General features: G+C 43.3%; 1 protein-coding gene across 1 annotated transcript; it reads left to right on the top strand.

The window, feature by feature from the left end:
• Nucleotides 1-384: 384 nt before the first annotated feature.
• Nucleotides 385-26578, top strand: Slc16a9 (solute carrier family 16 member 9). Its single transcript, XM_035450514.1, has 5 exons — nucleotides 385-580; nucleotides 10334-10477; nucleotides 18512-18607; nucleotides 24982-25881; nucleotides 26400-26578. Exons 1-5 carry the CDS (start codon nucleotides 385-387, stop codon nucleotides 26576-26578), a joined length of 1515 nt encoding a protein of 504 aa, XP_035306405.1.

Raw genomic sequence — 26578 nt, 5'->3', positions numbered from 1 at the left:
AAGATTTATTTTACTTTTAATTATTATTTGTGGTGTGTGTGTGTGTGTGTGTGTGTGTGTGTGTGTGTGTGTGTGTGTGTGATACATGAGTGCAGTGCCTGCAGAGTCCAGATGATGGCATTAGAGCTACTAAAGAGGTCAAAGTTACCATTAGTTGTGAGTCACTCAACATGGGTTCCAGGAGCCAAACTTGGGTCTTCTGCAAAAACAGCCAATGTTTGCTCTTAACTGCTGGCTTATCTCTCCATCCCAGGAAGAGGTATTTTAATCCCAAACTCTATGCCCATCACATTCTAAATATTCTTTTCTCTTTTCTTTTCTTTTCTTTTTCTTTTTTTTTATTTTTGTACCTACAGAGAGAAACCTCGTTGATTTCATCTCACAATGGAGTTTCAGAAGTCCCCTGATGGCGGGTGGGGCTGGGTGATTGTGGTCGTCTCCTTCTTCACTCAGTTCCTCTGTTATGGATCTCCATTAGCTGTTGGGGTCTTGTACATAGAATGGTTGGATGCCTTTGGTGAAGGAAAAGGAAAAACAGCCTGGGTGGGATCGCTGGCAAGTGGAGTCGGCTTACTTGCAAGTAAGTGGATGAGTTTCTGTGTTTTCTTACTCTTTAATCACTTAATTACATTTGCTGTGTCATTAACATTGCGTGGGGCATGGAAGGCTTCTACACATTTGATGCTTAATGGGTGTTTTCCTGCTCGTTGTTGAGGTTTAGTGCCGTGCCTTCGATGTAATGAATCCGTGTGAAGTACAGGAATTTTGCACGCTTACAACTCATCTCATCATCAGTTTCCTCGAGAAAGTGACAGGCAGCATGCTAGATGATGGAAATGAAAAGATGGGGGGTGGGTGGCTAGAGAAGGTACACTGCATCCACAATAGACCACAGCACCCACAGCAGGCTTCTCACAACCGCTTGCTCCAATGGATCAGACACCCCCTCTGGCCTCATAGACATGTGAACACACACACATACACACACACACACACACACACACACACACACACAGAGAGAGAGAGAGAGAGAGAGAGGGAGGGAGAGAGAGAGAGCAGAGAGAGAGAGAACAGAGAGAGAGCAGAGAGAGAGACAGAGGGAGAGAGGGAAAGAGAGAGATACATAATGAAATTTTTACAATAAAATCTTAAGAAATGACAGGTTGAGCTGCAAACATAGGGTTCCTGCCTCTAAGGGGCTCACAGGGCACAGGGGCTGGGGAGATAGCTCAGTTATATAGTGTATGGGGACCAGTTAGATCCCCAGTATTTTATAGGAGAGCTGGGTGTTTTAGGGCGTGGTTATAATCCCAGAGCTGGGGAGGTAGAGACAAGTGGATCCCTGGGGCTCATTGGCCAGCTAGCTTAGCTTGGATAAGCTCCGGATCCATTAGACACTGTCTAGAAAAACAAGGGAGACTTAACATTCAAGAACAAGAACAATAGTGTTCTCTTCTGACTTACACACACACACACACACACACACACACACACACACACACACACACAGAGCTCACCATCTATCAAGGAGCACATATATTCCCATGGATGTAATAATTCAGAGGATGTATATATGCCGTGTGCAGGCATAGTCACAGTATGCAACTGATCTCTGTGTTTTCCAAGCTCTCACTCATCTTGGGTTCAGCACTAGGTTCAGTTCACATGTCCATCAACTACAGCAACCTCCTCCAAAAAGTATCCCACAGCAAGGACAGTCATATCTCAAGTGGTGATGTTCTTTAGGCTTTTCAGAGGGGTTATATGAAGATCTATTTAAACAGTAGTTTGCAGTATAATTGGGATTTCTGTGTTTAAGGCAAACAGGAAAGGATTTTTTTTTAAATTATCCTTTTGACCATAAATATCATATACAATTTCAGTGTCTGGAGTCACAGTTTGAATTCTGCGGTAATTTTTAATGACTATCTCTCTACCTTATCTGGCACTATTTAAGCACCAAATGGCCTGAGACAGGCATAGGTGGGGATGGGTACCCCTGGAGCCTCTTCCTGTGTATAAGACAGGCATAAGTGGGATGGGTACCCCTGGAGTCTTCCTGTGTACTATGAACTTAATCTCCAAACTGTGGAGAAACTAGGGAGATTGGGTGTGGTGATTCATAAGGTGTTTTTGAGTTTTAAAATTGATCTATGAAAGTCTGCTTAAAACAAGCCTGCATTAGTCATCTTTAAAAAAAAAAAAAGATATGTCTGTCTCTTAGCTATTAAGGGGGTTGCTGTGGAAAAAAAAAAGCAATAACATCCAGTTGTTAAATCCAAAACAAGATACATAGCCATGGGGAAAAACCTGCAGGCTCCTCTGATCTTATCAGATAAGATAACTAAGCATGACTAAACAAATGAAGAAAATCATGATGCTCCAGAATCAGGAGAAACAGGACATTTGCTCAGGATTTGTTTGAAAGAGTTTTTGTTTGTTTGTTTGTTTGTTTTGTTTTTGTTTTTGTTTTTTTTTAAAATAAGGATTGCAAGGCTGGAGAGATGGCTCAGTGGTTAGGAGCACCTGCTGTTCCTATCCATATCAGCTGGCTCACAACTGCCTGTAACATTACTTCAGGGGATCCAATGTCCTCTGGGATCCATGGGCACCTGCACATACATAGTGCATATGCATATACTCAGGCACATACACACATGTGCAATTGTAAAATTTAAAAAAAAGACTGCTTGTAAAATTGTCAAAGCACAAGTGGCTAGTAACTGATACATTCATAGAGAGATTTGAACATATGGCTTTCTAGGAAACAAGCTGGTGTCGAGAGGAGATTGTACAGCATTTTCTTATATTTCATCATCTCTACTAGCAAATTATTAAACAGAACCGTAATTATCGGGGCATCCAGAAAAGAGCCAGAGGGTAATTCCAGCAGCATTCCCCTTAGTGCATGGTAGGAAGACAAGGCTTGTTCCAGAGTTGGTTCAGGAGGCAGAAGAGAGTTAATGGCATCTGGGGTATGGAATGTATGCATTGATGTAAAAGCTGAAGTTGATGGCAGCTGGTATGGAATGTCAACACCGGTGTAGGAGCTGAAGTTGGTCTCCCTTAGAATCTGACCTGTAACTCCACATTACCACCACGACCCTAGGCCAACATCTCCATGTCCTTAGGTCAGCATCTCCATGTCCCTAGGTCAACATCCCCATGTCCCTAGGTCAACATCCCCATGTCCCTAGGTCAACATCTCCCTATTCAAGGTCCAGGATCAGCCATCTTCATTTTGAATAGGACTGTCTACATAATTTATAAACCCCAGAGCAATATGAAAAAAATGGAATCCTTGCTTAAGGATTATTAAGAATTTCAAGACAGTGACAGCAGATCATGGCCCTAGAATCTGGGCCCTGTCTAGTCTAAGAAGCCAGCCTGGCTCAGAAGACAGAGAGAGATGGATGTGAGGGGAATTCAGGGAGAAGGTGGAATTCTAAAGAGCAGTGTGGAGAGTTTGTTACCCAGAGCTAAAATAAGTCATTCATCTTAATGTTTCCCCTTTCGAGCCATGGGGTTGCTTTGATACTGTTACTCACTCTTGAGCCACCCAAGAGCCCAGCTGCCTCACGCCAGACATTATTGGTCCAGTCCTTCAGGTCTAGGCTTCTGAGATGTTGCGCCTACCCTTCCAAGTCTCTTAAGACGCCTAGGCATGCCAAGAATTCTGGCTGTGTTTGTAATGTTGCATTTGATAATCTGTGTCACAGCTCACATTTTACTAGAGCAATAGAGAGAAGGAAGAGAGGCATGCTAGGCCAGTCCTTTGGAAAACTTAAGCTCTTATCTATTTGGGGATTAGCTATCTGATCCAACTTTTCATTTCTCTTTTAAATGTTTGTATTTCTCAAGCACAAACTCATTTTTAGATATACAGAAACCGTTACAAGCTTCATTTTGTACAGGCAAATTTTGGCTACCAACTATGTTCTCTGCAGAACAAATTCCATTTCACAGTGCATCCAGGAAATAGCAAGTGTATCTGGACATCACTTGGTCAGTGTGAAATCACTTTCTCACACACCTCTAAAACCTCCTCTGGTGTTCTCAAGAACACCAATAACAAATTAGCTCATTAATCTCTAAGTATAAGTCAACAAGCTGCTGTTGTATAGCCTTCTGATATTCTAAATGGAAGGGACTGTTGTCCCTTCATAAAAGTGAATATATTTTAAATGAGGCAGCTCCAAATTGCCGGCTTTTTAGAGAAATGAACTTTTCACTTTCTTCAAGCAAAAAAAAAATTAAATTCTAAAATATATGGAATTTGAAACACTAACAAAATCAGGAAGAGAAGTAGTACTCATAGGGGTTTGGGGTGAAGGCAAGAGTCTAACTCAAGTCCTGGCTTAGCCACTGCTTGGGCAGTCCATTCACCTTCTCAGGGGACGACACCAGCTAGATGAGGAGGCCATTGGACTTACAGCTCAGAGCTATTGAGGCTGAGCATAGAAAAGAGAAGCTCTGAGAGCTCAAGGAGGAACTTGTTAAAAAGAAGTGTGTGTGTGTGTGTGTGTGTGTGTGTGTGCTTGTGCATAGGTGATACTCACTGCAGAGCCACACTGGCCATCCACCTACTCAATGCCTTCATTCTGGGAAAATCAAGTGGTCTGCCTCAAGCAGGGGGATCACACTAAGTTGAGGCTACAGGGGGACAGAGCTTAGAGTCAGTTATCTGTTGGTCTTCTGACCCCATGCTCCTGCTGGTCTGATGATGTGTCAGCGTGTACCCCCAGACCCCAGTATTTGGTGTCCTTTACTTTTATATGATCCAAGTAAGGGGATTACATCGGATGTGACCCATAAGCTCACTGGTATGATTTATCTGATATGGTCTTGATCTACTTTCCTATGGATGTGTTCCTGATTCAATTGGCTTAGCTCATATGTGGGTAGATGGTTTTTGTTGACCTGCACAAACAAGATGTAGAACCCATTCTGCTTTATAAAATGGAGTCATTTGGACCAAGGCAAAGTGACTATACAGTTCGGAGTTATGTGGAACAGGACACAGCCTATCCCCTTGGGAATGCAAAGAGGATTTACAAAATACATGCATACTGTAGGCCTTGTAGTCTCAGGGAACAGACAGAAGGAACAAAGAGAACTAATGGGTTGAAACTTCTTAAATACCAAGGTGACTAGCAAGAGTGGGACTATCTTTGGAATTTCTTGACTAGAGATAAAATTAACCTAGGTAAGAGCCAAGAAAGTTGCATTTATTCGGAGGCTAATTGAGATTGTAATCCAAGCAAGCAAGCTTGAAAAGCCTTGAAAATGTGCTCCAGAGTTTCCCAGTATGCAACCTTATTCATAGCAAAGGGCTTGGAAGTTGTCTGACTTGTGAGTCAGGACTTCTGATTGGCACTGAGGGCAGTTAGGCTGTCTTGAATGAAAGTCTGGGTCCTTGGGGAGGAGACCCTTGTACTGAAGGTCAGCAGAGTATAACAGTACTTCCGTGGGTCCATTTGTAGCTAAGGTGGGTGTGTCTGGGCCTTGTTCAGGAGTTCAGCTATGGATGGGTGTTATGTGTAGAGTAAGTGATGATTGCCTGCTGATACATTTTCAGTGTATTGTCAGGGCTGCCCTCTCTCTCTCTCTCTCTCTCTCTCTCTCTCTCTCTCTCTCTGTGTGTGTGTGTGTGTGTGTATGTGTTGGTGCATTTGTGTCTGAGTGCTCATGGAGGCTAAGATCAACCTTAAGTCCTTCCCTAGGCGTTACCCAACTTCAGCTCTCAGAGTCATGGAGGCTGGACAGCCAGTGAGTCCTTGGGGAACTTTCTGTCCCGCTCTCCCACCACTAGGATTACAGTATAGACCACCAAACCCTTCTTTCCTAGAAGGTTCTGGAGAAGAGCTCAGGTCTCATGCACAGCAAACACTTTACCAACTGAGTGGTATCTTCAGTTCTCATTTCCTATTTATTAGGTTTGTTTTTGGTTTGTTTTGTTTTTTTTCCTAGACAGGGCTTCTCTATGTAGCCTTGGCTGTCCTGGAAGTTGCTCTGTGAACCAGGCTGCCTCAAACTCACAGAGATCTGCCTGCCTCTGTCTCCCAAGTACTGGGATTAAAGGCATGCACCACCACAGTCCCCCTTTTTTTCTTGACTAGTTTTATTGAGATTGTCTGAGGTGGGCTGCCAGAAGGATGGATTGTCATGGTTAGGCAGGTAGGGAGCCAGCAGGCTTTGCAGAATCCTTGGATGCTAAGACCTGGGGTCTGCACTGTTCATGACACATTCTGGTGAGGTAAATTTGACTGAGGAAGAAGGCTTATGGTGGGAGATGAGATGGTTAGTGCTCTGTGTCAGTTTGGCTGCATTCATTCATTCATTCATTCATTCATTCATTCATTCATTCTCTGGTTACTCAAGTCCTAAAGCTGACATTGCTAGGAAGGTTTTTGTTTTTTAAGATGTAAGTATGCAATCGGCTTTCAGAGAAAGAGTTTAGCCCAGATAATCTGGGAGGACTCCAAAAAAGAATGGACCTTTCCCAGAAAAAGCAGTCCTGCCTGTGGCCTACAGCTTCAGCTTGTACCTGAGAGTCCCAGCTTGCCCCTCCTGGTGGTTTGCCCTACTGGCCTTACTTAGACTTGCCCACCTAGTCAAGCATCGCCTGGCCCGTAGCCCACAGGTCCCTCACAACAAATGTCTTAATATCTGTTTCCTGTTGGTTATATTTCTGTGGTTGGCCTAGATGAGCACAGGAGTGGAAGGTCAATGAAGCAGAGGGCTGCCATGACCTTGCAGCATTCTGAGATATGCTAAAGCACCCCCGGTCCACATGTCATTCATCCTCCAAGTTCAAGGAGAAGAATGGTGCCAACCTCCTTGCTGAAACAATGGAAGAACTCTTTCGTCTTCTAGTTTGAGGCTCAAGGTAGAAGCAGCAGTCCCCTTTGCCCCCAGTTTTGGTTCATAATTCCTCCAGCCTCCCAGTTGCCAGCATGAGTCAGTAGAAGATAAGTCAGTGCAGGCGGGTCCACCAGCTCAAAGTGTTGTTGAGTGCTGGCAGGAAGGTATATGAGGATTAGACCTGAGCTGCGAAGTACCTTTAACTGTGAGGTGGCTTAGCAGCAGCCCCTGATTTATGGTCTCAACCAGTACCTGGCTCCTCCGTGCTCCTCATCACATAATCGATTCTGAACTAAATCATGTGATGTGAAACTTCCTGCCACCCATAAGTGGCCATAAAAGGTCAGATTTCTTTTTTGTTCAAAGACTTGGTTCCCGGAAGAGGCACCTCTGGCTTCCCTCTCTTGGCTGTTAATGCTCATCCTCCAACTCCCCTATCGTGTGTGTGTGTGTGTGTGTGTGTGTGTGTGTGTGTGTGTGTGTGTGTGTGTGTGTGTCTGTGTCCTCATTCCTAATCTTTTGTTTGTTTGTTATTTTGGTTTTTCCAAACAGGGTTTCTCTGTGTAGCCTTGGCTGTCTCGGAACTTGCTTTGTAGACTAGGCTGGCCTTGAACTCAAAGAGATACAATGGCCGGCTTCAACCTTCCTAACACTGTGACCCTTCAGTACAGTTCCTCATGTTGTGGTGACCCCCAACCGTAATATTATTTCATTACTACTTCATAGCTGTAATTTTGCTACTCCTATGAATCATAATGCAAATATCTGTATTTTCTAGTGGTCTTAGATAACCTCTTGGAAAGGGTCCTTCAACTCCCAAAGGGGTGGAGACCCACAGGATGAGAACCACTGATTTATTGTTTTATCTTAGTCTCACATTTATTAATGGCCTTGAGACCCTCTCATGCAAGCAAGCCTCATTCCTGAAGGGAATCGTCTATGTGTTATTAGCTTCCCGTTTCTTTTGTCATTATAACACAACCTCTGAAACCCTGGGCATCTTTCCTTCCTTTGTGTTTCTTGGGTATCTGTGGCAGCGAAAGAACACCAACAATAATCATGACCTGTTTGCTCCGTTTGGAATGCTTTTGCATCCTGTTTGTGACTGCAATGATACGTCACTGCCTACTCAAGGCTCAGGTCCTTGGCCCAGGGTGACAATCCTCCCCTGAAATCCCCAAAGGCCCTGTAACCTGCCTTTTTCAGTGGAAATATTCTAAAGAGACACTCCTGTCCCTTTCTTTGGCGGTCGGGCTTTGGAAACAATGGACTCTTAAGAAATTAGAATTTCCTCCATAGCCTCCTACTGAGAGCACACAGGGCTGAACCTGGGGAATCCAGAGGAGGAATTTGTCTCTGGAGAAACATTGACATCCTGTGAGATGACCTTAGAGAGACTTGGAGCTGAGGCCGTGGCAGGCAGAGAGCATGCCTGCTGGACCACTTAGTTATGCCCCTCTGGCTCTCTGTTTAACCCTTCCTCCTCATGCCAGGACCCCAGTCCCCGACGGGTTTGGGAGGGTCACTGGATCTCTTTCTCTTTCTTCCCACTGTGGCCACATTAATAAATCTCCCTTTTCTGCCTTTCACTATTAATTTGGCTCTTTTAATTGGCTGATTGAGGACAGGTGGCCAGAACAGGCTCTCTCTGGGGCTCTGCCTCTCATTGTCTTCATACTACCTTGCATTTTGAAGTGATATTCTCACGACTGCTACTATTTCCTTGTTAGGAGACTCTGTTCTTCAGTGGAGTAGCCCTGACAGCTGGCTATTCTGTTTGACATGTCTCAAACTGAACAAGCAGCAGAGCTCCCCTTTCATCTTAACCATTTCCAATGGTTCATATTTTGGGCAAACCGCTTTCATTACAAAGGTCTTTTCTACTAAGTGGAAGACTCAAAACAACACAAGAAATCTCCCTTGAGAACAGTCCTTTGATTTATTTGATGGAAATCTGGGACTTGCCTGGTGCTAAGGAACAATGCTTGGTAATTATATTAGAGACCTTGTTTGTTAAGACAGAGACTTGCACCCATGAGTGTGTCCGTTCTTCAGGGGTGATTTGACAGAGTCTGGTTACACTTTGTGGGTTTGAGTACTTTCTGTGACAATCATTACCCATCTTTAACACCTTTGCATGCCACGCCCTGTTTCGCTCCCATAAATTAAAGAGTATAGATTTAAAGTCCCATTTGGAGAACACAAAGTGAACCAACCAAGGGCACTGGTTATGCTTGCTAGTTCTGTTTGTTTGTTTGTTTGTTTGTTTTTCAGCTTGATATGAGCTAGGGGCATCTGGGAAGAGGGAACTCTGAGAAAATGCATGCATCAGATTGGCCTGTAAGCAAGGCCATGAGCATTTTCTTAATGATTAATTGATGCATAGGCTCCAGCCCACTGTGGTAGGTCCTCCCCATCCCCCCATCCCCCCCCCCCCCCAGAAAATGGTTCTGGGTGGTTCAAGCAAACAGGCTGAGCAAGCTATGGGGAGCAAGCCAGTAAGCAGCATCCCTTCATAGCCTCTGCTTCAGTTGCTGCCTTCAGGTGCCTGCCTTGAGTTCCTGCCCAGACTTCCCTTCATGCTGTAACTGCAAGCTTCGAGGTTCTTTGTTCTGCTGTGGACTAGAAATGGCACCTTCCTGGAATTTCTCTCTCCTTTCACGTGAAATGAGCTTATTTGGGCCCAGAACCCAACACCTTTATTTCCAACCTGCTCGGTGCTATCATTTTGTTTTGTTTTTTTGTTTGTTTGTTTGTTTCGAGACAGGGTTTGGATATTGCTTTTGGATAATGTCCTGGAACTTTCTCTGTAAGCCAGGCTGGCCTCGAACTCACAGAGATCCACCTGCCTCTGCCTCCCGAGTGCTGGGATTAAAGGCGTGCACCACCAACGCCCAGCTTCTGTGCTATGATTCTAAGCATTTGCCCTGGCATGGCACCAGTGAGACACAATCTGTCTCAAGACCTATTTCACACAGTGCTTCTTACACTGAACAATTTCAGGCATGGATCTTTTCTGCCCATTCGTCATCTGTGCATGAAACACTGAGAGGTGCCAACTGTTAATCCCAATTGTCAGATGAGCCTCAGGGAGTACAAATAAGTTGCCTGAGATTCAACAACTTGACAAGAGGGAAAGCCAAACCCTGGGTCAAGTCTGACTCCAATAGATAATTGCCTTTCTCTACAGTGAATTCACCATCCTTTTATTTAAAAAAAAAAAAAAAGGAATAGCAACAGTATCTACTTGGCAGGGCTGCAATAAGGCTAAAGTGGAGTGTGACTATCAGATAGAGCACCTCAAGTAATGTCTAGTGTACAGCGGTGTCTAGAGTGCCCAGAACTGTAGATGTTGTCTTTCTGTGTTGCATTGTAATGGATAGAACTGTTTTGAACTGACAATGGGTGGGTCATGTGGTCATAAGGAAGGGGTCACTGCTATATAAGTGAAGGTCTCAATTTCTTTTAGGTCCTGTCTGCAGTCTCTGTGTGTCATCTTTTGGAGCGAGAACCGTCACAATCTTCAGCGGCTTCCTGGTGGCTGGCGGCCTGATGCTGAGTAGTCTCGCCCCCAATATCTACTTTCTTTTTTTTTCCTATGGCATCATTGTAGGTAAGGAACCAGTCCCCATGAGTCTTCTAACTCCATGTCCACATCATTTCACCATTGTCTTTTTCTTTTTCTTATTATTATTAAGTTAGTCTGAGGAGTGAAAATGTTCAGCAATACCTTACTTTCCAAGAGTTGTTGCTTTAGGAAATGTCTGCCCATTGGATCAAAGTCTGGAAGAGATAACCACATTAAATTTTGTTGTTGTTGTTGTTCTTTTATGATTTTATATGTATGATGAGTGTTTTGCCTGCGTGGATGTCTGTGTGCCATGCATATACCTGGTACCCATGGAAGTCACAAGAGAGCAAAGGACCACTTGGAACTGGAGTTCCAGTTATGAGTCCCCCTGTGGGTGCTGGGAAATGAACCCAGGTCTTGTGGAAGAACAGCCAGTGAGACACACAGTTTTTACTGCTGAGCCATCTCTCTAGTTAGTCCAGGGATAAGAACACCTTGACAATCCCCCTGTGCCCCACTTCGGGGAACAGGAAGAAATTTCAAGGTTTTATCTCTATATTTCAGCAAGGAGGTGTGAGATAGGAAAATGTAAACCTAGATGATCCTGATGTTGGTCATTTCTCTCTGTTTGCTGCTGGGACTTTGGCAACAGTGAGCAGAGTTCCAGCTTATTGCCAGCACCCCATCCAGAAGTTCTGGTAGATGTACAAAGTTGATTTTAAAGACAAGGCGTGAGAGTGAAGAAGATGGCATAGAGGGAATGCTTAATGATGACTTAGTAACAGATGAGTAACAAAGAACCTGGACCACTTAATATTTCATGAAATTCCTTTGTAATGTATTGTATTTAAAGGTGTTCAATGTTAAAAACCACTAGACTGTGGTCATGGGAGTCCATATCTGGTTCTGTTACTTTAAGTATGCTAATAAGATAGTGGCCATTTCTTATATATTCACCTTAGCAAAAATAGTATCATAAACTTCTCCCCAGTCCTCACTTAGATAGTTTTATCATCAATGATAGCTATTTTTCTTCTCTTTTTTGTGATCTGCCTCCTGGGTGCTGGGATTAAAGGTGTATGCCACCAAGACCAGCCTAAGGTGGAACTGATTCTTATCAGTGTACAATTGTGTTGAGCAACTATGATTTTGGGTGTCTTTTGTTTTGAAGCAGGATATCCTTCTATGGCTCTAGATCTTCCTGGCTCAGTTTCCCTAGTTTGGGGATTGCATATGTGCACCTCCATGTCTGGCTACGTTACCTATGATTTTTAGTATTGTCTGAGGCTGTATCTGTAATGTATATGCCATAGACTTGAGTGAAAAGTGCAAGCTAATACCAAGACAATGGCCGTTTTAGTACTACATTCTACACATAGATGATAGACGTTTATGTCTTCAATGTCTCTTAATCCCGTGTAATTGCGTTAAAGGTCAGAAGGGAGAATTTGTGAGTCATGGTGCTGGTCATCTAGGTAGAAGGACAGACTTATCCAAGGGTAACTTGCCACACAGCAGAAGCAAGGGCAGTGACAAAGAGAAGCCAGTGCCTGGAGCTGGTGTAATGTGTGTGTGTGCGGAGAAAGGCTTTAGGAATGGCAGTGTGACAGAGTCTGTAGGGACAGGTAGGGTGTGGCAAGTGGATGGATTGGAAGGGAAGCCAAGGTAGTGGTAGACACCACTACCAGAGAGCCAAACACCCAGAATGGGATACAGTGGATAACGTACAGCAACCTTTTAAAGAGATTCTCTCTCTCTCTCTCTCTCTCTCTCTCTCTCTCTCTCTCTCTCTCTCTCGTGTGTGTGTGTGTGTGTGTGTGTGTGTGTGTGGTGCCTGCTGAGGCCAGAGGGGGCATCATATCCCCGGCAGCAGGAGTTCCAGGTGGTTGTGAGATACCTGGCATGGGTACTGGGAACCAAACTCAGGTTCCCTGGAAGATCAGCAAGTGCTCCAGCCCCCAGCAGCTTTTCCTTTTTTTTTTTTTTTTTTTTTTTTTTTTTGGAATGGATATGTCACCTGGGAAACTGCCAGAGCATTTGATAGAATCCTGATGGGGAAATGCTGCCTCTTCTGTCATTTTTATTGCAGAAACATGAAGTGATACACACCATTACACAGCCGCTTAGACAGGCAGGATTGTGTTGAAGGTTCACAGAGCTAGGAGGAGGTAAAGGTTCAGATGAGAAATTCTGAGGAGATGAACTGGCAGTTGGAGGTGGACCCTTGGAGCAGTGGGTGTGATAAAGAGCTTAGTGTCTGGCTGAGTTATGTAACTTGGATAAATACATCACCCAGAGACTAATGTTTGCGGTTCAAATTTCAAGCTGAATATCAGAAAAGCAAAGCAACTAGCCACTAGCTTCTTACCTCTACCTCAGGCTGAATGGGCTGATCCTGTCTCCATGAGCTCTCACCAAGCCTCAGACTGTAACCTCTCCTCAGTGTGGCTGGAGAATGAATGCCCCATACTGAATACTGAAGATCCTGCTTCTATCTTTTATACCCATCTAGTGCTGGGATTAAAGGCATGAGCTTTGATTCACTCTCCGTTAACCCAGGGTGGCCTTGAACTCAGAGATCCATCTGCCTTTCTCCTGAGTCCTGGAATTAAAGGTGTGTACCACCACCACCTGATCTCTATACCTTGAGGCGGACTTTGCTTTTCTGAATCCTCAGTCAAGCTTTAATAAATCAAAAATAATACATCACTACAGAGTTATATGTCCTGCTGGATAACCACGGGAGATTCTTCAAAGATCATCTGTGTTTATTGAACGATTGAAGAGTGTAGCAATGGGGACACACACACACACACCTTAGGAAATGTTGGGTGTGTTTAAGGAAGTCTGTGAAGGTGAGATAAAGGGAATTATATAAGCTGTTTTCAAGCAAAAATCCTTGGCTACATGCATTTGTTCTAAGGTGGCCTTGGTCCTTGTTGGAAGTGCTATTTGAGTGTGGTTGCAATGGCCTCTATGCAGGTCTCGCTTTGCAGAGTCATTTGTGAATGGCTTTTGACAGCTCTCACTATTAGGGACGTATGCCTCAGATCCTGTCCTTCATGGGCTCCTGGCTGTATTATTTGTTTATTTTTGTTTTATGGCTTGATAACAATGATTGCATTCTGAGTCTATTTTCACAGAGTGGGGTCTCACACTCACACACACACACACACACACACACAAGCAAGATTCTAGAGTTGCTGTCTCATCCAGATGTAGGTGAACAAGCACATACTAGATAAAAAGAATCATTAGGCCACTGAATTGCATTTCCTGTTCACCTGATTAAGCAAAGGGAACAGTGACACGTCACTTGTGTTTATGCCTTAAATACTCAGCAGTGTGGACTTTAAAAATGAGTTGTGCCTCTTCATTGCCCATGGTACTGTGTTACATAAGGACAGGTATATATCGTACATTATACCTTCCCTTTAACCCCCTCTCCCTCCCCTCTCCCCTTCCCCTCTCCTCCCATTAGTTTCCTAGACAGTTTCACTAAACTCTAGAAGCCACAAATGAGAGAAAACATGATAATACTGACCTTGGCTGAATTTGCCTAACTATGGTTATTTGATGTTAAAACTATTATTAATGCTCCTCGGAAGTTTTTTCACTGCTAGAATCTGATCAAAGCTGACTGGCCACCAGAGAGTGTTTTAAGACAATCATTTGGAAACTTTAACATCATGGGACTTTTTATTTTCTTCCTTAGGACTCTGAGGAACTTCAGATGGTATGGAGTAGACATTTATTTACTGAATTGCATCCTAATATATTATGTACAAAATATAATAAATTTGGGGCTGGGGAGGTGTCCCAGCACTTAATAGTACATACTATTCTTGCAAAGAACCCACATTCAGTTCCCAGCACTCAGAGTGGGCAGCTCACAACTGTCTGTAACTCCACCTGTGATGGGTTGGATCCCCTCTTCAGGCCTCCACAGGCAACAGGGATCAACCAGTTATGCAGACCTAGCATGCCAGCATACTCAGCATATTGCAACACGCAGACACGTACAATACACATAACTAAAAATACAATAAATCTTTAAAATAATAAATGAATGAATAATTTAAAGATAATTTTATTTTTAAATGTTTATTTATGTTTTTTCTTGTTCTTGTTTGTTTGTTTGTTTGTTTTCAGACAGGGCCTCTCTATATAGCCCAGGCGGTCCTAGAACTCACTATGCAAACCAGATTGTCCTTACAGTCACAAGAGAGTGCTGGGATTAAAGACACGCACCACCACTTATGTGTATGTGTGTGTGTCTGCGTGAATGCATACATATTATACGTGTGTGGGTGCTGTAAGAGGCCAGAGGGTGTCAGATCTCCTGGAATAAGAGTTGTAAGTATTTGTGAGCTGCCTGGTATGGTATATCCAGGTACTCTGTGAGAGCATTGAATATTCTTAACCATTGAACTCTCTCTAGCCCCTTAAGAGACAAGGCGCTTGTTTATCAATCCACTTAAAGGTCACAGACTCACTGCATGTTGACAGCAGTAACAGATTTATCGTGAAAAGTAATTATATTTTCTGAGACAAAACAAATTTAGTGACTGGCATGCTTGTGTTGTCAGAGGGGTTTTGGGTGCTGGGGTTAAACCCAGCACCTTGCTTGTGTGCTAGAGAGGTACTCTACCATGAAGCTACCCCTAGCCATGGGAAGAGTGGTCATGTCTTTATGTTCACAAATCACTTTAGTTTTATCACAGTTGTGATAAATGTCTGAGCAGATATCACAAATGCGAAAGGATTCCCTTTGGCTTGAATTTATAGAGGTATCAGGCCATCATGGTGGAGAGAGTGAATCCTTGTGTTAATGACTCCCCCCCCTTTGTTCTTCTGAGCCCCAGCTACCGATGTGCCATTCACATTCAGGCTGGGTCCCCCACCCCCCTTAGTTAGCTCACTCAGGAAAGGGCTCACACTATTCCCTTAGGTCGTTTTGGTTTTCGGTTTTTTGAGACAGGGTTTCTCTGTGTAACAGTCCTAGCTGTCGTGGAACTCACTCTGTACGCTGGCCTCTGCCTCCCAAATGCTGGGATTAAAGGTGTGCATCACCACCATGCCTGGCAACCATTCTGTACTTCTTCTTTTTTAAGATTTATTATTTATTATGTATACAGTATTCTGCCTGCATGTATGCCTGCAGGCCAGAAGAGGGCACCAGATTTCAGTGCAGATGGTTGTGATCCACCATGTGGTTGCTGGGAATTGAACTAATTGAACTAATTGAACTAATTGAATTAGGACCTCTGGAAGAGCAGTCAGTGCGCTTAACATCTGAGCCATTTCTCCAGCCCCCATTCTGTTCTTGTTCTTTTGTTTATTTGTTTGTTTGTTTGTTTTTGTTTTCTGAGACAGGGTTTCTCTGTGGCTTTGGAGGCTGGACATCCTGGACATCCTCTTGTAGACCAGGCTGGTCTCCAACTCACAGAGATCCGCCTGCCTCTGCCTCCCTAGTGCTGGGATTAAAGGCGTGCCCGGCCACTCTGTATTTCTTAATCCAATCAAGTTGAGTCAGGGTTCACCATCCCAGTCCCACTTCCTAGACGACACATGCTCTCTGTGTCTGTCTTTACCCAACTGCTGCAGTGAGTGTTTTTGATGGAAGCATCTGAGGAAAGTGTAGGCTGACACACACCAAAAATGTATTTGGAAAAGGAAAGAGTTCTCCTTTAAGATTCATTTTATTTAGCTGGGCGGTGGTGGCCCATGCCTTAAATCCCAGCACTCGGGAAGCAGAGGCAGGTGATCTCTGTGAGTTCAAGGCCAGCCTGGTCTACAAAGCTACACAGAGAAACCCTGTCTTGAAAAACCAAATTATATATATATATATATATATATATATATATATATATTATATATATTATGTATATTATATATACATATACATATACATATATACATATATAATATATGTATATGTGTATATATATATACATATAATTTTTTAATTGCATGTATATGTGGCTGCCCACTCATGAATGCAGGTGCTCACAGTGGCCAGCAGAGGGAGTCAGATCCGCTGCAGCCTGAGTTGGGCAGTTGTAGGCCACCTGATGTGGGCGCTGGGAACTGGACTCAGGTCCTCTGCAAGAGCAGTGTGCTCTCTGAACAGCTGAGCCATCTCTGCAGCCCCAGGGAAGGGTTTTTATTTATTTATTTGTTTGTGTTATTTTTTCAAGTAACTACATATATATTTCTTTTTGATACAGTAGCAGAACTTGGTAGAGATGGTTTCCCCATGATGGACTGTGATGTGGAATCTAATGCGCATTAGCATCCTTCCATCCTTTGGATACGGGATCCATTTGTTTATTCTGTGCTTGGAGAAGAGCTATATTCAAACCCGATTATACAACACCATAAATTGCTTGTCTGAAAAATATTGGTTGTATTTTGTTATAAAACACCCAAAGTCATTTTGTTATTGTCACCGTCTTAGTGGCTGTGGTGTTGCAAATCAGCTGTGTCAGTACTGGGGGGGGGAGTCACACAGGAGGAATGGAAGTTTGAGGCTAGCCTGGGCCTTACAATGTGTGACTGAGCACTGAGTTCCCAAAATGCTTACTTGTATGTTTGCTGAAACCATAGCATCTGTTTACTGAGAATCTAGGTATCTGTCTAAGTAATGACAATGACCTTAGTCCACTTAATGAGCCAGTGGTTCCTTTTCAGTTAGTGGCTTATGCGTTATTTTTAGAGTAGTCATCATGACCAGAAAACATCGAGGAAAGCAGTAAAAAATAAAGGCAGAGAAGCCAAATGAGAAGCTAACAGAAAACAAGCAGATGGTACCAGATCTTACCAGTATTCATAGGACTAAAAGATAAAACCAGCAAGCTAGACGAGACCAAGAGACAATTCTTACCCTTGGGACTCAAGAAGACACAGGTAGCTGCAAGATTGCTTTTATTTGTGGAAATTTTCCACTCTACACGAAAATAGAGAATACCATTGCAAGGAACCATGTGCCTGATTCTTTTCATACTTGTGGGTATCTTACTGTATTTGTGTCCTTTTTGATTTTCTCTACGAAGTTTCTTTAGCTGAAAGTAAATAGTCACTCTAAGTAAATAGTCACTGTAGTTTACTGTTAAATAGGATACAAAGCAGCTCTAATGATGGGGACTTACAGATACAAGCTTCAGGATGCTGGGATGATGATTGAGAATTGAAGCAATCTCTTCAGACCCTTTATTTTGCTGATTGAGGTGTGGAAGATAAAGTCAAGCAGAATAGCTTGGTGTGAGAAGGAAGAGCTGGAGAGAGGCTCAGTGGTTAGGGTCACTGTCTACTTCTCCAGAGGATGTGGGTTCAATTTCTGGCACCCACATTGGGTAACTCTTAACCACCTGTAACTGCAGCTCCACAGGGATCCAATGATTCCTCCTGGCCTCCACGGGCATCCTCCCCCCATGCATGTGTGTACAAACTGACACAATACACATAAATAGAAATATATATATATATATATATATATATATATAATATATATATATATTTAGAGCCCGGCTGAAGAGTCACTGAGGACTAGCAGAGACACAGGCCTGAGGTCAGGCGTGATTAAGTTTTGGTATATAGTGTATGGCTTAACCATTTCCTCAGATTCCTTCTTGTGTCTCCAGTTACACTGCAATTAATCTTTTTTTTTCCTCCCTTTGTTTTTCAAGACAGGGTTTCTCTGTGTATCCTTGGCTGTCCTGGAACTTGACCTGTAGACCAGGCTGGCCTCGAACTCACAGAGGTCAGACTGACTCTGCCTCCAGAGTACTGGGATTAAAGGCATGTGCTACCATTGCCCAGAATGTTTTTTCTTTTTTGAATTATTCTTTTATACTTTAGAAATTGAACTAATTTTTTTTACTCGACTCTGATATTAAGGTGGGCGAAAAATGATGCTTCTCAAAGTCCATTGAGCCACCAGTACTGCCAGAGCTGTCAGGGGACTCTGATGTTTAGGCAGCTGGTTCCACAGCATCCTAATGTGGACCCTTTATTTTCTTCTTTTGGGTTGAAATTGTGCACCTGTCTGAATTCCTGCTCTCTTCTTATGTGCAGGTCTCGGATGTGGCTTGTTATACACCGCGACAGTGACCATTACATGCCAGTATTTTGACAGCCGCCGAGGCCTCGCACTTGGCCTGATTTCAACAGGTACCATTTCAAAATTAAGTACAGTATTGTCACAAGTTAACGTTCTAAACTGAGCAAAGAGGTGTGAAACACATGTGTGCTGCCAGCCTCTACCCAGCTGCCAATCAGAAAGCAAAATGGTTTTTTACCACACTTCTGGAAGGAAAGTTTGTTTTCTACCATAAATATGGGAAAAGCTCTCAAAAAAGCCCCAAGATCCAAGCCAGGCAGTGGTAGCACACACCTTTAATCCCAGCACTTGGATGTTAGAGGCCAGCTTGGTCTACAGAGCAAGTTCTAGGATAGCCAGGGATACACAGAGAAACCCTGCCTCAAAAAAACAACAAATCAAACAACAACCACAAAACCCAAACAAACAAACCTCCAAGATCCATAAATAGCAGACCTGAGTATTAGACCTGGGTGTGATGGCTACTGAGGAAGCTTCTAGGCCCAGGGTGTTCGTAGCTATCTGTGTGGATGAAAAGCATAGAATCCTAAAACCACCTGCTCTGGGAAGAAGGAAAAACCAAATGGAAACAATAGCTGCAGCCACTATCAGAGTCTGAGGTCAGCCTTGCACAGAGTATAGAACATACAACTGTCTAAGGACCTGCTCTCTGAACATGACTCACTGACTTAGCTATACATCCCAGCAACACACTCTCTTATTGTCCCTTTAATAACTAACAGATGATCACTGAAGTCATAAAATAACACATAAAAATATAAATTAAACAAGGTGTGGTAGCCCATGTCTTTTATTTCACAAAAATCTGGGACAGAAGGCTTGTGACCATGAAGCTAGCCTGGGCTATGTGTAGTGAGAGCCTGTCTCAGAGAAACAAACAAAGAAAAACATATATACACTTTAGATATAATTTCTGGCATCCTCCAGGTATTTGGGGGTGGTAGTTCATGTTTTAGATGGATTAAAAAAAAAACTGTTAAGGTAGTATCAGTTTCCATGACCGATATTTTATCAGTCTGCTTAGGGCAGTGGTTCTCAACCTGTGGGTCAAATATTCAACCCCTTTCACAGGGGTCGAATATCAGATATCCTGCATATCAGATACTTTCATTATGATTCATAACAGTAGCAAAATTGCAGTTATGAAGCAGCAAAGAAAATAATCTTGTGGTTGGGGGTCACCACAACACGAGGAACTGTATTCTGCAAGACCATGAAGTGTTTTATTTTAAGTTGAAAATAGATTTTTTTTATAAATACACTCTGATTATGGTTCTCCCTCCCCCTGGTCATCCTAGATCCTTCCCACCCTCCCAAATCCACATCATTTTCTGTTCTCTCTCATTAGAAAACAACCTGGCGGTGGTGGCATATACCCTTAATCCCAGCCCTTGGGAAGCAGAGGCAGGAAGATCTCTGTGAGCTCGAGACCAGCCTGGTTCCAGGACAGGCTCCAAAACTACACAGAGAAACCTTGTCCCCCAAAAACAAAAACAAAAAAGAAAGAAAGGAAGAAAGAAAAAAAAACAAAACAACCAGGCACCCAAGAAAAAAATCATAAAATGAGACAAAATAGAAACAGTATAAACCTGAATAGGAAAAAAACAAACAAACAGAAAAAAAAGCCAAACAAAAGCACAAGACACACATATAGATGCAGAGACACACACATTGGTGTGCACAGAAATTCCCTAAAAACACAAAATCAGAAAGCATAATATATAAGCAAGAGACCTGTAGGGTAAGAAAAAGAGCCCAGACAAAGCATTATGAGACAAACAAATATAAAAACAAAAAACACCATGGAGTTCGTTTTGCATTGGCCATCTGCTAGAGAAAACTAATTTTTCATTAGTTTTTCATTTCAATGGTTATCAGTTGGCGATAGCTTTTGGGTTAGGGAAGGGGGCTGTGTCCACTCTCTCATTGCTAGAGAAAGTGTTCTTAATGGCCATCACTCCAGCCTCCTGGAGCTAGATTTCTGTCACTCACTTGCTGGTTAATGTTGGACAAGATACTTCTCTGCTCGGTGCCTCCGTTTTCTACACTGTAAAATAGGAACAGTTATATCAGACATGACACTGGGTTTCTGGGACTGTAAAGGCACACATGGACTGTAGGATGGCTAGTGATTGTAGCTGTGACCAAAATGCCCTGTCCTGCCCAAATTTACTGGTGCTGAAGACTCTGAAAATTGCCTGCTGTTGTGCAGCTTTTTCTTTACACTCAGTCTAGAGGACAGGGCAGAGGGGCTGCACTGTACACAGCAAATCAAAACTGCAACACCCATGGGCAGTTGAGATTTGGAGGGTTTTTAGTATCAACCTAAGGGAGCAAGGTGAGTTTAAAGTAGAGCCAGGCATAAATCCCCCTTCATCTAAGGCAATCACAGCTAAACAGAGTCATGGTAGCTTTTCCAAAAGAAACTGTGAATCAATTGCTTGAAATGTGACTACCTAGTTGAAAGAGGTAAAGTGTAGAAATATAAGCACATTACAAATGTTTTAGCCTGATGTGGTGGTGCACATCTTCCATTCCAGCATTTAGGAGGCTGAGGCAGGGGAATGTGAGTTCAAGGTCAGCTCTGGGTCCATTGGGGGCAGCTGATTCAAACAAGCCCCAACAAAAACCTGAAGTTTGTGGGCTGTGACCTTCCTCAGTGGTGAATAGGGATTAGAAAATTGGCCTCTGCTCCAATCTACTTGGCTCTCTGTTTTTGTACATTGCACCAGCGTGGTTTTTCTATTTTACCCTATATTTAAAAGTGAAAAGACCATTCCATAATGTGTGAACATTTGGAGAAACTGAATGTCCATAGACAGCCTCTCTGTCCCTCTGCTGTCTGGTGTTTCTGTTTCCCAGGGATAGCTAAGTACTGGGGACTGACAGGTGTTTATTGTATGGCTCATGGTGTCTTAAATGTTTGTCCTCTGACCTGTTACAAGAAAGCTTGAAACAATTGCATCGATGCGCTAATTCGTACATGTGTGTGTCTCTGGCTGCTTGAGGTCCCCTCTGTAGCAGTGCAAAATCTAGACTCAGATGAAAGTATAATTGGTGTTTTTTCTCACTTTGCTCTCTACACCGCCTGTTTTTCAATTAAGATGTTCTTGTAGACGATTAAAATTAGAGCTGTGCATTTTCCAACAGCCACCAGGAAGCTCTGAAATGGCTTCCTATTGCCCTGAAGAACGGCTGCATCTTTCTAAGTCACGGATATGTTCTCATGAGATACAGGCTGAGGTACGAAGTTTGGCCTGCCCTGTCACACAGCGTATCATAGCTATTAATGATGTTGGCCGAAGTGATTTGCTATTTCATGATATTGACAGATGGACTTTGATATTGCTCTTTCTCAAGATCAAAACAGAACTTAGGACTTTAAATTTCGCTTCCTTATTTGTGTGTGTGTGTGTGTGCATGTGGTTGTGAGCATGAACACCCACTTGCCATAGCTCATGCAGAGGTCATGGGAAAACTTGCTGACTCTGGTACACTTGTGTCAGCATGTGAGTCACAGGCATTGAACTCAGGTCCTCAGGTGTGGTGGCAGGTGTCTTTCTCTGCTGATCCATCTCTCTGCCACAGAAACAGAACTTTTAAAATATCAAGAATGCATTTAAGGGTCTGGAGAGCTGGCCTAGCGGTTAAAGAGCATGGCCACTCTTCCAGAGAGGCTGAGTTCAGTTCCTAGCATCCATGTGGCAGAATACAACCGTCTGTGACTTCGGATCCAGGGGATCCAATGCCCTCTCGGGCCTCTCCAGGCACCAGGCACACACGTGGTACACAGATGTGTATTCAAGCAAAACATCCATACACAATAAATGCAAATCCTTTAAGATGAACATGTTTGGTGTCTACTGGTATGCTGTCTTGTGAGAATCTGTGGAGCATGTTAGGTAAAAGTCACAAACAAGCAGTTCATGGTGATGACACAGAACAGCTGTCTTGGAGTTATTCATTCTGCTTCATTCTTACAGAGATCCGTCTGCCTCTGCCTTCCAAGTGCACCAACGCCCGGCCATTCTTTGTTTTCTGAAGGCTCTTTAACTGTTGAAGCATGCACCACTTCTCAAAGATAGGGATGTGCCATGACTATGTCCAAGTATTGAGCTTGGAGATTTAGTTAAAAACAGAGAAGTCTGGTCGCTTTCGCAAAGAGCATGCGTGTGCTTTTTTCTATTGCAGTGAGTGAGCAGCCTTATATACAGACTTACAGCACAGTGGAAAACCGCAGGTGTTAAGAGCTAGAGTTTTTTATGCCAGTGGGGTACTGCTGGGGCTGTAATCCAGGACTAGAAAACAGGATGCGTCTGTGGTTATTGGCTGACAAGCAACTCGTGGAGACCCCATGGGGGCTGGGACCCAACATCTCTTCCAACAGGGATGAGATTGAATTTGTCTGTTATTTTTATATGATGTGTATGGATGTTTTGTCTGTGCATCATATTCAGACAGTGCCCGAGGGGAGCAGTAGGAGGCACTGGATTCCCCAAGGAACTGGAGTTATAGATGGTTGTGAGCTGTCATGTGGGCCCTGAGAACTGAACCTGGGTCCTCTGCAAGAGCTGCCAGTGCTCTTAACCCCTGCATCGTATCTTTGCTCCTGATTATAATATTTTTTGATGAGATGAGTTTTTAGAGCATGGATGCTATGATCATCTAACTCAAAATTTTAAAAAAAATTAGCCTGTCTACATTTTCCTGCTATGACATTTAAATTTTTAAATACTCAACTTAAAAAAAAAACATTGAAATAAGAACCCAACAAGAACAGCGTAAATTAAACAGCGTTGCAGTGTGTTTAGGGAGATAGATGCTGAAGAGGAGGTGTTTAGTCCCTTGTGTGATGTATAAGCCAGCATACTGTAATTGAAACACTCCATCAAATCCCACTTCAGCTTTCTCTCATACTTCCATTAATGCAGGAAGAATACAAATCACCCGTTCTAGTGATTCGGGAATGAATTTAAATGGTCAGACCATTATTAATATCCTAAAACTAATCTATAGCAGTCATCTTAAAAATGAAATGTAAAGATTTGCTTTTAGAAAGACAATAAAACGTAGCATGGAGCCCAGTACATAATAAATGCAAAACATAGTCAAAGGTAGTGTTTGTTAAGAACATAAGGGCCTGCAAGATGACTCAGTGGATAAAGGTGCATGCTGCCTAGCCAGATGACCTGTGTTCATGTCCTGGGACCCACAGATGCCCTCTAACCTATACATACACAAACACATATAATACACACACACACACACACACACACACACACACACACACACACACACACACACACAAAGCGTGTGCTGTGGAAAGTGCATGGTTACATAAAAATACACGCTACACAAACAAAAATTGCAATTTAAAAAAATTCTAAAATAACTACATTCCATGGGTTTCTGGAGTCAGGCTGACTGAATTCTGTTGTTTACAACTCTGAGATCTGTGGTAAATTTCTCAAGCTCTCTAGCACTCATTCACTATATCTGTAGATTGGGGTTATAGTAGGATGTACTCAATAGGACCATTCAAACTAATAAGATCTTGTATCCACAGGACACAACTGGAAGCTGGGGAGATGGCTTAGAAGGTAGAAGCATGTGTGGCTCTCACAGAGGACCTGAGTTCCCTTATCAGGCAGCTCACAGCCACCTGCAGGGGATCTGATGCCATCCTTTGGCCTTTGAGGGCACCCACTCCACACAGAGTCACATACATATAATTAAAAAAAAATAAGATGAATCTTGGCAGGACTGAAGAATTGGCTCAGGGGTTAAGAGCATTGGTTGTTCTTGTAGAGGACTGGACTTTGGCTCCCAGTACCCACATGGTGGCTAACAACTGTCTCTAACTCCAGTTCCAGGGGATCCAATGCCCTCTACTGGGCATTGTGCACAGTGCATATGTGGTGTACATATGACCATGCAACAAAAATACGCATACATATAAAATTAAAATTTAAAAATCCTTAAAAAAAATAAATCCTGCCGGGCAGTGGTGGCATATGCCTTTAATCCCAGCACCCTGGAGGCAGAGGCAGGGGGCGGATCTCTGTGAGTTTGAGACCAGCCTGGTCTATAGATTGAGTTCCAGGACAGGCTCCAAAGCTACGGAGAAACCCTGTCTCAAAAAAACCAACGATAGATAGGTAGATAGATAGATAGATAGATAGATAGATAGATAGATAAGCAAATAAATAAATCCCAAGTATAAATAGGGTCTTTGGATGTTGATTCTGAAGATGGTTGTTCTATCAGTACTGCTGTCTTATTATCTCAGTGTTCTCAGTGGCTTTAATACAAAGGTTCTGTGAATACCAGTGTAAGCTATAAGGTAACTATGATGCCACCCATGCGCCTCCCAGGGCTATTGAAACGATCATACTGAGACTGAGGGGTTCTTGCTGTCTTGCAGGTTCGAGTGTGGGCCTTTTTATCTACGCTGCTCTGCAGAGGTTGCTGATAGAGTTCTATGGCCTGGATGGGTGCCTGCTTATTGTGGGTGCTTTGGCTTTAAACATACTAGCCTGTGGCAGTCTGATGAGGCCCTTGCAGTCTCCCAACTGTCCTTTTCCTGAAAAAATAGCTCCGGAGAATGTTCTGGAGAGATACTCCATGTACAACGAGAAAGAGAAGAGCCTGGAAGAAAATATGAACATCTTGGAAAAGAGCTACAGCAGCGAAGATAAATTGCCCAGTGGTGACTGGGGACGGGAGACTCCTAAAAGCCCCACAGCCGCAGCACACACCAAGGAGCCTGAGCCGTACAAAAAGAAGGTTGTGGAGCAGACTTACTTTTGCAAGCAGCTCGCCAAGAGGAAATGGCAATTATATAGGAACTACTGCGGGGAGACAGTGTCTCTTTTTAAAAACAAAGTTTTCTCAGCACTTTTCATTGCCATCCTGCTTTTTGACATCGGAGGGTTTCCACCATCGCTACTCATGGAGGACGTAGCAAGAAGTTCCAACGTGAGGGAAGAGGACCTCACCATGCCACTCATCTCTATTATGGGCATCATGACAGCTGTGGGCAAGCTTCTTTTAGGCATCATGGCTGACTTCAAGTGGGTCAACACCTTGTATCTCTATGTAGCTACCCTGATCATCACCGGCCTGGCCTTATGTGCAATCCCCCTTGCCAAGAGTTACGTCACCCTGGCGATACTTTCTGGGATCCTGGGTTTTCTTACTGGTAATTGGTCCATCTTTCCATATGTGACCACAAAGACTGTAGGGATTGACAAATTAGCCCACGCCTATGGAATCCTAATGTTCTTCGCAGGACTTGGGAATAGCCTTGGGCCACCGATTGTTGGTAAGATACCCTTCTTCAAGTCGACTCAGTTTCTTGTTCCTCACTGTGACATCCCAGATAGGGACATTCTCAATAATAGCATAGATTTGCACAAAGTAAAGTGGATTATTTCACAGTAGTTTATTCAAGATTATTTTGCTAGAGCTGGACTGTAGTTTGGTTGGAAGAGTATTTGCCTAGCATGCAGGAAGCCCTAGGTTTATTTTCCAGCTTTGTCTAAAACCAGGTGTGGTAGCTCACGCCTGGCACTTGGGAGGATCTAAAGTGTTAAGTTCAAGCTCATCTTTGATAAATAGTGAAATTGGGACTAGCCTGGGCTACATGAGACCCTGACTCAGCCACACACACACACACACACATACATACACACACACACACACACACACACACACACACACACACACACACGATATAGTTAAGATTAAGCTGATACACTTCTTCTGGCTTTATGCCCATCTTTATTTGGAAGAAACTAAAAATATGTGAAACTCACTTTGTTTTCATCACTGTCTTCTCAGGTTGGTTCTATGACTGGACGCAGACCTATGACATCGCCTTTTATTTCAGTGGCTTCTGTGTCCTGCTGGGGGGCTTCATCCTGCTGCTTGCCTCCTTGCCCTGTTGGAACACATGCAACAAGAAACTCCCTAAGCCAGCGCCAACAACCTTTTTCTACAAAGTTGCCTCTAATGTTTAG

The sequence above is a fragment of the Cricetulus griseus genome (assembly GCF_003668045.3).
Source record: "Cricetulus griseus strain 17A/GY chromosome 1 unlocalized genomic scaffold, alternate assembly CriGri-PICRH-1.0 chr1_0, whole genome shotgun sequence".
Taxonomy (NCBI): Eukaryota; Metazoa; Chordata; class Mammalia; order Rodentia; family Cricetidae; genus Cricetulus; species Cricetulus griseus.
The sequence above is the reverse complement of the archived record's forward strand: the minus strand, read 5'-3'. Positions and strand labels throughout refer to the sequence as shown.

What these genes read in the sequence shown, in the direction of transcription:
- Slc16a9 (XM_035450514.1), top strand. Translation starts at nt 385, where the DNA reads ATGGAGTTTCAGAAGTCCCCTGATGGCGGGTGGGGCTGGGTGATTGTG. An exon ending in TGGAGTCGGCTTACTTGCAA is followed by an intron (nt 581 to 10,333) that starts GTAAGTGGATGA and finishes AATTTCTTTTAG; the next exon opens with GTCCTGTCTGCAGTCTCTGT. An exon ending in ACTTGGCCTGATTTCAACAG is followed by an intron (nt 18,608 to 24,981) that starts GTACCATTTCAA and finishes GCTGTCTTGCAG; the next exon opens with GTTCGAGTGTGGGCCTTTTT.